Consider the following 11170-nt stretch of genomic DNA (forward strand, 5'->3'; position numbering starts at 1 on the left):
CAGAGAAGGCCTACAATAAGAGACACCACAGGAGAGTTGGGCTAGAGATTAAAAAAAAAAACAAATAATACAAAAACTATAACCACCAGCATTAAGGCCTGTAGCAGGATATTTCTTTAGGATATGGCGGTCTCCCCTGTCTCAAGCATAGGCACCTCCCCAGTCCCTGAGAAGTGTATCCTTTGATATATTCCCTAAATTCTTCCCTCATTAAAGCTCACTCAAATAGACAAGCCTATGCTGAGGATATGAAATGATTTGCATTAACCAGATGTCCAATGGCATGGAGAATGGGACTACAACATAATGCACCCAGCATGTGAACAAAACACATTTTCAACTGTTTGCCATTACTTCCAACTGAAGGTGACTCCAATGGGCTTGATTGGTGATCAAAAGTACATCTTGACACTGACGGAAAAAACAAAATACCTCTGGCGTTAACATATTAGTGCTGTCAGATATTTTAGGGGAGAATGTTGATGGATGATGATGATAATTTAAACTTCTTTCTTTTCAGATTCCTCCCAACTAATCAAATATATAATCAGAATGAACCAACGGACAAATGGCCACAATCTGATGTTCCTTGTGAAATATTTGAACAACCTATAAGCTAGTAATAAGGAAAAAAAAAATGGATCTAGCAATCAAATTTGTCTTGAGGTCAGGTCACAAAATTGCCCCGCCAGGCACCTTACAAGCAAAAGGCTCATCATCATCATAACCTTTCACCCAGCAATTTGCGGAGGCAAAAGGTTTATAACACGCAATATTCTTAATGCTAGGCATGCTACTTCGACATTCCTGCATCAACATGGCTTTTAACAAGAATTTCCAATGAAACAATTAATAATATGAAATATTTTGTATAAATGTGCAGTTTTTTTTGGCAGGTTGAATTCTCAGAATGAACTTATCAAAAGGTATCTCAGCATGCTAATTGTTTGGAACTGTACCAGCAGGACAATTTGTTAAAGAAATGCATACCAGAAGATTGGGAGTTCTCCAAATTGGGAAGTGAACCTTCGCACCATGAAGGATAAAGCAATTGCTCACGAAGTGTTCCCAAAACCATATATGGCCTTTGAGGAAGAAAAAATATTCCCTTAGTTCTTTTGTACTTGAAGCCTTTAAGTTCCCTATCTGCCTTCAGTACATTTGTTGGTTCAAGCAGAGCCATATTTGGTGAAAGGACTAGTTGAGGATCCTCCGCATCTATCATATAGAAAGTGATCTTCCCTTTGCCAGTACTCCAAAGACCACCCATGGCTCTTAACAGCGAAGTCTTACCAGTCCCACTGGGACCCATTACCTATTAGTGGTATCAAACTCCATTAGATTGATCATTTCGACTTAGAGATCAGTAACTAAAATTATAAAGAAAATTGCTCACCAGTAAGTGATCCTGGCTGTAAAGCTCCAATGATAAGTCACTAATAAGAGTCCTTTTACTTTTTGGTGTTTGTAGGGTCAAGTTCTCAATCTCCAGTATCTTATGACACTCATCCAGAGGCAAAGATCCATTTGATTGCAGGGATGATGGACTCCTTACATGACTATATAGGACACTAATATCTTGCATAGGGTCAGACAGATCAGAAGAGTTGCTGCTATCCAGAACGTCATCAAACTCACCTGTGTATGCAAAAGGAATAGAATTTGCAGAATTTGCTTAGGGGAAAAGCTATGCTCAGATCTGAAATGGCTATAATTGCATTTTGTATGATCATCAAACTGAGCCCATTCATATGATCCTCGGGTTTTCAGTTTGTATGAGGTACATGGTTTAATGATCTGGACTGTTGATGTATTTCTTTTCTTAACTGCCTATTTTCAGGAGGCCAATGGAAGGGTTATGATTATGCCATCAAGGATCATTTTTCTGGGTCATGGTCCATCCACAGTGGGGCCAGATCAACAGTCTAGATCACCAAACTACTGGTCTCATTTGCACAAGGAGCTCAGGATACACCCACACCATCAGGTAGACAATCATATGGCCTTTGCGATCATATTGTCTTTTATCAGTAAGGATCGTAATTCCTCTGAACCAAACGGCCTACAACCTGGAGAACCTTGTCATGGAAATCCTGCTGAAAGTTTTAATTTGTATGTCCCAATTTTATTTATTTTATTTTTTTGAATGATAAATAATTTGCATATCCCAGTTATTGATTCAACAAATAACTATTTAATCATGTCCACAGATAAACGTACATGAGGCACATTAGAAGTTTCATTAAAAACAAAAAACTTTACCTAATCTGTCGATGACAGCAGAGAAAGCACTGATTGCCTGAAACTGATATACAATGAGAGAAAAGTCACCAAGGATGTGATTGAAGGCAGAAACAGACTGGTTGATCACTCCAAACTCAATTTTGCCTGAGAAATACATCGGAGCAACAGCGGCAGCAGGAAGAATCTGAATGAGGTAGCGATAACCACTGGTGAAAAACTCCAGATTTCGGGAAGAAACCAATAGTTGCTGCAAAACAAACATCAGAAACCAAATAAATATCATAAAAGCAGAATGGTTTGTGTCTAATTCCTGAAAAAATCCACATAACAATTGGCAGCAACAGAACGCAGGAAAAAGTGACACCCAACCATGCAAACATAGTCAACAAACATACTCGAGGGCAACCAAATATTGTGATGGCCTAAGAAACCCACGACACTAACTGATGCTTTGATTAGGAGTGGAAGGAACAATAAATAGAGAAATATACATTACTAAACATTCGGTGACAAAATTGAGGTTCTGAGTAGAATATTGTTTAGGTACAGGTAGTTGTCAGTGCATGTGTCCACACAGCAAAGCAAGATTTTTCTTTTTCTTTTTCTTTTTCTTTTTCTTTTATTGGTAAAAAACTTTATTAAAACACCACAGGCTGGCAAAATTACAACACACTCAGAAGAGAGGAACAAAAACTAACACTGAGATCATGAAATCCTTCTCCGACCGCACTCAAATCCTCCTTCCTAAAGCCCACAAAATCCATTACAACACGCTCAGAAGAGACACAAGAACCACTCTGGCTTTCACACTTTCAGTTACCTGGTTTACATTAGCAGTTCTTTGACATTTTTTATAACACCACTCATTCCAAATGGACTAGATCACACCATAAAGATTAGCTTTGACAGGGTCTGCCTTTTCCCCCCAAAGCTCCCAAAATCCCATACCTCCATCAAACTAGCAAATGACCAGGGTACAGCTAATCTAAATCAAATTGCTTTAAGCAGCACCACCACACTGTGTTGGTGGACCAGTGGACAAAAAGATAGTCAACCACCACTGTGCTTCTTATATGATATAAGCATTAACAATTATTTTCTACATGCTCCTTGGGCAATCGAAGCAAAGAAAAATTATTTAAGCAGTATACAGAATTAATAAACACCTTCACTATTCCAATTTCCTATAACATTACCAAAGAATCTGACATCAACCATCAAAAGACATCATCACTATCTGTTACAACCATGTTATGCTACAAAAGGAGGTGAATGCATGAAAATTGTTGAGAATACAAACTCAATTTTTTGTGTGTTATGTCTTCTGGTATTGCCTTGAGAGTTTTGTCCCACGTTGGGTATTTGTGAAAACTTTGGTTTCCATTCCTGCCTGTATAAAGGGGCTCAAGTCATGTAGTCTAGTTGGAAAGTAAGCAAAGTAGCCATTTGGGCACCTGGGCTCTAAGTATGAGTGCCCCAGCCCTATAGGCACTATTTGGGATCAAGTAGATAGGAATGTGAATTTGGTAAATCAACGGGTTTGTCAAATTCATGGATTTGCATTGGAATTGGATTTGGAAAATTCTAACCGTTTGAAATCACACTACAGGTCCATGGATTTAGAGAGCATTTATTTGTGGTGGTGGAACATTCATTGTAAAGGAATTACTTCTGATGCTTTTACAATAATATGTCACACTACAGGTCCATGGATTTAGAAAGCGTTTAGTTTTTTGGGGGGATTTTGATTTGCCCCAAATCCTGGGTTTTATGGAGGTGTGGATTTGGTCCCTTGCAGAAAATGAACAGGGGAGGTTTGAACTTTGAAGTTAATGGATTCACAAATACTTGCCCCAAGTCCTTCAGCCAAACAGCCCCTTAATATAAACCTCTTTTGTTTCTCAATTTTCTGTTAGTTTAAGATGGTATTAGAGCAGGTTAGATCCCGTTGATTTTGCTTTTTCTTATTGTTGTTGTTGTTGCTGGAGTTGGGGATGAGGCTTTAATGATGCTCCTGTTTATGATCCTTCAGCTTTTCCACACTCTCCATTTTCATTTTCTCTGTGCTCATCTTCATCAATACTCAAGTAGCTATTGCTAGCAAGAAGCCATCGCCAGTCTTAAAATGGTCGATGTCGATGTCAAAGACACTCGTCTTTGTTGTAACCTCTCTCTATCTCATTTAACAAAAATTAACTCATCAATATCTATATTATCTACTTTGATCAAACCAAAAGTACACTAGAAAAACAAATCTCAAAGCAAATTGGCCCTGTAAAAATAAATCGCAAGCCCAATCTGAGGATAGCAAATCTGATCACTACTTGAGAAAAGATTGAAGATCCAGATAGAATATTCTGAATAGAAACATGGGAAAAATACTATCATACAAAAAGTATTAGATAATATTAAAGACGCTAAAATGGAAAAATAATCTACTAAAGTTTTGGAACTGTTTCTGGTCAAAAAGTCTATTTAAAGAGGTATGCATACACTCAAATTGGATAAAAGGTCAGATTCAAGGTCCAGAGACAAACACAAAAAGATGCTCCTAAAACGCATAAAACAGTAGACATGCATGGATCCACAGTGTACTTAAGTCACTCATCTTTTGAAAACAAGGAATGATAAAAGCATTAAGTTCCAGTCTCATATTTTTCTACCTACTGCAAGATGCAAAGAAACACTAAACATTGAACAACACACATTAAACCTACAGAATTCACCAAGTCAACTCCTGTCATCACCAGTTTGTCATCTATGAAGATACCATTTTCAAGGTCCAGAGACCCCGACACCCCCCACACCCCCACCCGGTCCAGAAAATAAAAAGGCTCCTAAAACACATAAAACAATAGACATTTTCTGAAAACAATGAATGATAAAAGCATTGAAGCTGCCAGTCTCGTGCTTATTTTACCCTCTGCAAGATGGAGAGAACCTCAAGGGATCTCCTACGATCACTCAATCCAAAGAAGTTGCCAAGTTCAACTCCTTTCATCTAATCTATCATCTATGAAGACCTTGCATGATCTTCTTGAAGCCTCGTAGGCCTGGTTCCAGAGAGTTCAGGAATTTATTCTTTCTACTGAATTCTCGCATAACCATTCAAGTTCCTCGTTGTTTACTTGCATGACATCTTTAAACTTCATTACAATTGTACGTCTCCAATATATATTGCTTCACTTTATGCAAAAAAAAAAAAAAAGGAATCGAAAGGCACTTTAACCGGGTTAAATGTGTAACTCCAAGTGCTTTTCAATGAGCACAAGTCTGCTCACCCTGTCCCAACAAACAACACAGTCCGCTTGTTGACAAAGTAATTTACCTTGCCAAAACATAGTTGAACACTTATCAGTTGATGCAGAATAGGATTATCAATCAATACTGGCCCTCCTTTTTCTTCTTCTTTGGTAGGTAAGCAGAGCTTAAACCCAAGACCGCATGGTCGAAGAGAGGAGCACCTTCCATTCAGCTACAGGGTTGATCACGTACTGGTACACTAGGAGATCACTAACCATGGGCACTCACAGTCACAGTACAGCTTGTTGAAGTGATGAAGTCCCTTGATATACATTGATACACCACACTCTGACAGCTTAAGCTTTTAGAGTAAATGGTTGTTTGACATCTGATTTTTCCTGACCCCTTGTGGGAGAATAATATATTAGCGAGGCATATTTGCCGCTCTCGAGATTCGAACATAGGACCTTCCGCTTTGATACCATGTCAAACAACCATTTACTCTAAAAGCTTAAGCTTTCAGAGTAAATGGTTGTTTGACACAGCTAAACTTGGACCACCACTAACCATAAACCATGCACTTCCAAATTAAGCTGGTTGCCCTTATAATCATCATTGCTCCACTAGGTCCTGTCTTTTCTTTGGTGCTTCTCTTGTATTATGGAAGAGAAAGAAAACAGTCCACAGTGGACAATCTAAAGTATAGACCAGATAACAGCCTATTCCCTTTATTAGCAATGAGATTTTGTAACCTCGTGCGCTCCATCATGACACTCTTATCAGCTATGAATTCTGGGCCTTGGACTGTGGAGTCCATTGTGGTGCATAAATATCATCCACATCGTGAACGGTATTTTACCTAGGTGTTACCACCTAGGCCCCATTAGTGCAGGGCATCTTGCGTGAGCTCAGCCCCACCCCCCTGCCGGGCCGGAGTTGCCACCTTCACCTTCATCTAACCTCCTCCAGTTTTCCACTTACCGTGTAAGGCAGCCCAAACCCTTTGACTGTTGATCAGGCCATTAGGGCGCGTCGGAGGAGAGCCATTTAAGGCAGCCTCTGAGGGTACCTCAGCCGGCTTCTCTACCAAGGAACCCCTCGATCCCATTCAAGGGAGGAGTACCTTGGTTCACAATTCATGTGTGTGAACTGTGAAACACATTATCCTCAAGTTGCACTAATAAGATAGTAGTTCTAGCAACGTTTCATTAGAATTCCATATATTTCCGCATATGAGTTGTGTGAAAACTTCATATAAGCATGTTACTAGGGACAACAATAGTCATTTGGAAAACTGCCTTCTCACTACACTCCTTTTGAGTGCAAATATTATCATGTGATGTGTCTGACGCGATCTCAGTAGTTCGAAACTTCCTTCCCTCAGTTGGAAAACTGCATTCACTCAGTTGCACTAGTATTGTCTAATTTTAGGTCTGTAGGCCATTCCCTATGAGGTGCATATAGGTCTCAAACCTAGCAAATGCTCTGCCTATCAATGATGAATGTTACATCCTCCAAACATCAACACTTGTAGCCACGGAAAATATTGAGCACAGGACACCAGAAGATGTCTCATTGAAAAAAGAGCTAAAGCAACATATCTGACTTCGGTCTTTGGCTTCAGCCAGATGCAACTGAAAATGGTATAACTATAAAAAAAACAAAATCCAAATAAGAAGATAGTATGCATACACTCAAATTTTCAAAAGCAGTCCTGAAACGCTGCAGCAGAAGTTGCATTTCACTTCCCTCACCACTGTAGAAAGCAATCGACTCGGCATTTTCTCGAACACGTACAAGTCCGTAACGAAAATCTGCTTCCTTTTTCTCTTGCATGAAATTCAAGCTGACTAGTCCCTGAAAATACAGTGGAAATTAATGTTTATTTCAGCAGATAACAATTTATAAAATGTTTTTCTTTTAGTAAAAGTAACAAATAACAAAATTACCTTTCCAAGAAATACACTTATAGCTGTGCCACCAAGCGAATAGATAAGAAGTATAACAAAAAGAGGTGGGTAGATACCGTAGAGGATATTACTAAATGATATCAAATCTACAGCAGCATTGAAGAGTGTCAAAGAAAATGAAATCGCCGTTCCAGTAAAGGAACTCAGATCATCAACAATCCTCTGGTCTGGATTATCAATTATCGATTGGGATTGAATCTTGTAAAATGTCTGATTCTTAAAATAGCGTTGCATGTAGTAGCTTGTCATCCAAGACCTCCATCTTAAAGAAAGTGTCTCTCTTGCATAGTCTTTCAAAACAAAGACCTGCAAAAATAAAGGAAACAAAATATCAAACATAAAATGACACCAATAGAACTATACAACTAAAGATAAACCTAGTGGAATTTTGGCACGAAAAAATGCATCCATCCACGATACATTTACAAACAAGACAAACCAAAGGAATACTAGAGTATGCACAAAGCAAAAGAAAAACCAAAAGGCTTAAAATCAATAAATTACCAATATTTCAATAAATGGGTGAGACTTCCTAGATAGTTTCAAAATTGAAACAGCCAAATTTAATTTGGCTACTGATCGAAATGACTGTCACAGACCACCATAAATAGCTGGGGAAAGGTTGTGATGATGGTGCTGGTGACCTTTTCACAAACGTAGACAGCTCTTTCTATTACCACTACTGCAAACTATCATCACGGTAAGCAAAAAGTTCAATACAGGTGATCGGACAGGTTCTTGCTCCACATTATGCATCATTACAATGTTACAAGGAATAGAGAGAGAGAGAGAGAGAGAGAGAGAGAGAGAGAGAGAGCAGTATTCATGGGGATTAGTTGTCTCGCAGAATAACAGGCAATACCAGTAACAAGCAAAGACGTAAAATCATAAACATTATGAAATTACTTGGGTCTTTTTTTAGGCCTGAACATGAATGAAACGAGGATTCATCTATCACACACAGTTATGTTACATTTCTTTCCCACCTTTCTTTCCTAGTTATGTTCTTGCCAGCAGCAACGTGGTTTTACACGATAATAACTGAAGGAAAGAATCTATTCCTCTGGCACTGCTTTGGCCTGAGTAGATATCACAAGCATGGTTTTGGAAGAGGAAGCGCAAATGCTATTGGAACTCATTAAACAAACCACTGGGTATTTTGACCTTTTAAAGAAGGGGTACCTCATCGTTCTAAATTTGTAAAGAGGAGTCCACTAATTTTGCACATATTTGACATTTTCTTGGAACTTCTCTCATTCCAAGCTACCCAACAGAAAAAAAAAAAAAAAAAAGACCCCCAGGAACCCTAAGAAACATATCTGAACTCGATATAAATGTTTTAATACGGATTGTAGAGCAATACCTACAAGAGTGCAGCAATATGCTCACCGGAATTCCACCAGCAAAAGCACCTAAGTAGTAGAGAAGCTGCTTCGTAAATTGTTCCTGATCTTTGTCTTGAATAAAAAAAATGTGAAACAAATCAAACTTAATAAGAGAGTATGTATTGTATCTGTTAGATGTTAGTACAATGATTACTCTAAGCAAAAAATCAAAGCATATCAATGAAAACTCAAAGAATTACTCACTGGCAAGTGCATTGTAGAAGTCACGCCCAAGGAAATTAAAGCCAACACTAATTCCTGTTGTTCCCAAGGTGAGCGCGAAGACAGCTGCAAGCTTTAGCCTAGCTTCAACTTTATCATCCGACGACCAATAAGGAGCAGCAACTTTCCAAAATCTCCTCAAGAGCGTCTGAAGATCCGGGTTTTCTCTCTGCCCATCTGGCCCACCCTGAAATTCTCACAGGAACCAATTCAAACACACACGCAAAAATGCAAGAGCATTGTCACAGCATAAAGAGTACAAGAGAATTATGTAAACAGTAGCAGAGACAGAGCAATTAAGACCATATAAGGCTGTTCCTAAACCTTACAACAGTGGGGCTTTGTTATCAAGGCTAACAATGGATGTGCCCAAATGGCTGCATGATTGGACGTGACCCGAACCATCCATCTGCTAGGCCCTATCTTGGATGGGCAGCAGTCCAAAGTTATTCTGACTTGATGATCCTTACAATCCAATTGGTGGTATACAAATTATAAATAAGGTTTAAGTATCATCCAAAACTGATCACCCCATACGTTTCGGTATCTGTGCCAATGATACAGACAATTCACAACTATGACCTCACAACTCACCTACTAAAATCACATATATGAGGGAGATGAGCTTGTAGAGATGTTTAACAAGCACTTTCACTGCATTTTGTCTGGGGTTTGGACTGTTTTGTGGGTACCATTCAACAAGTATCGAGCATCAGTCAGATCATGGACAATACCATGCCCAATGCATCAATTTTAACCACTGATTGCAACCGAGTTAAAAATATGTCCATTCGTTCAACAGGAAAAAAAAAAAAAACTCAATTGCTTGGCGAACAAAGATTGCACAATCAGCACGATTTGTGTATCACGGGGCATCCATGAAAGGGCCCACCAGAAGAACGGTTCAGATAACCCACCAGAAGCCACAGGGATGGCCCAAGCAACGAACCTCCCTGGCGGTTAATGCAAAACGTCCTGTTTCTTCCTTGTGCAACCTCCACCAGAAATACAAAAATGAATTCAAGCTCACTGTTTTGTTCTTGCTTTAGATTTTATTTTATTTTTTAAGGAAAATGAATCAAATTTGGCAAAACTGCAACCGAATTTCGTTGGATTCGTCGAAATAGCAAGCGATTAGTCTCTTTGCACATAAATCAGGTTCTCAATTGTTTTGCTCTGACTACCAAAATTTCCAGAAGTTCTAAAATCAAGAAATGCAATTTGAATTGAAATGATGTGGGAAAAAAAAAAAAGTCACCTTATCTTCTTCCCGTTCTTGAGAGGGGATTAGAGAATCTCCGGCAGCGGCTGAGGATCTGAGCCTTGTAGAGGAAGAGAATCTCCTACGACGCATTGCGGTGTGAAACGAGGGATATCTGAAAGAGAAGGAATGCGGAGAAGAAGCAAATGAAGAAGAGGAATAATGGCGTGGAGATAAGAATGACTGAGAGGGATTGGAGAAACTGAAAGAGAGTATCATCCTCTCTCTTTCTGTTATTTCACTTTCTGTTTATTTATTTATTTTGCCTATGTATGGAAGGTGAGACTGCTGCAGCTGCACATGGGTGTGGAAGAGAGTGGGAAAGGCGGTTCTTCCGTTTTCCGCTCTAATATGTAATAAATACCTTTCTGTTTTCCGCTCTTATACGTAATAATTTATTTCCTTCTCTTTCGGGCTTTTTTCTTGTTTTTTTGCACGGCCTGTATTTTCTAAATGGAGAAATTTTCAGCCACAGATGATTTATCCGTCTTCGTGACGGAGCAGAAACAGTTACTTTTTTTTGTTCTATTATTGCAGCGTTTCAGCCCAAGAGGTAACGTTGCTAACCTTCGCATGGTGAGTGAAATGAGAACTTTTGGCACTGGGAATAGCTGGGCACGGGACGACTCGTTCGGACCCGACTCGATTAGCTAAGTTACCCAGTGCTACAAGCAGCGCTCTTGAATCAGCCCCATGAGTGATTCAGATAGACCACGCGACTAAAAACAATCTACAAAGAATGCTTACCTTGAAAATTGTTTCCCTTGATAAAATCATTTATGAGCCTTCACTTTAGTCATCGGGTTAAGAATCTGGTGTGAAATCCAATGGTTGAAATAGATTTC

General features: G+C 39.1%; 1 protein-coding gene across 1 annotated transcript in view; it reads right to left on the reverse strand.

Annotated features, from left to right (window-relative positions):
- The window catches only part of LOC131240870 (ABC transporter D family member 2, chloroplastic), a 32587-nt gene extending 21650 nt beyond the window's left edge, over positions 1 to 10937 (reverse strand). The window contains exons 1-8 of the mRNA XM_058239383.1: positions 10323 to 10937; positions 9047 to 9251; positions 8847 to 8914; positions 7437 to 7763; positions 7180 to 7344; positions 2263 to 2491; positions 1397 to 1638; positions 991 to 1315 (exon numbers count right to left, since the gene is read on the reverse strand). Coding sequence (XP_058095366.1) covers positions 991 to 1315; positions 1397 to 1638; positions 2263 to 2491; positions 7180 to 7344; positions 7437 to 7763; positions 8847 to 8914; positions 9047 to 9251; positions 10323 to 10544 — 1783 coding nt within the window. The 5' untranslated portion in view covers positions 10545 to 10937. The remainder of the gene's footprint in view (positions 1 to 990; positions 1316 to 1396; positions 1639 to 2262; positions 2492 to 7179; positions 7345 to 7436; positions 7764 to 8846; positions 8915 to 9046; positions 9252 to 10322) is intronic.
- Positions 10938 to 11170: the final 233 nt, after the last annotated feature.

The sequence above is a fragment of the Magnolia sinica genome, chromosome 3 (genome assembly GCF_029962835.1).
Source record: "Magnolia sinica isolate HGM2019 chromosome 3, MsV1, whole genome shotgun sequence".
NCBI lineage: Eukaryota > Viridiplantae > Streptophyta > Magnoliopsida > Magnoliales > Magnoliaceae > Magnolia > Magnolia sinica.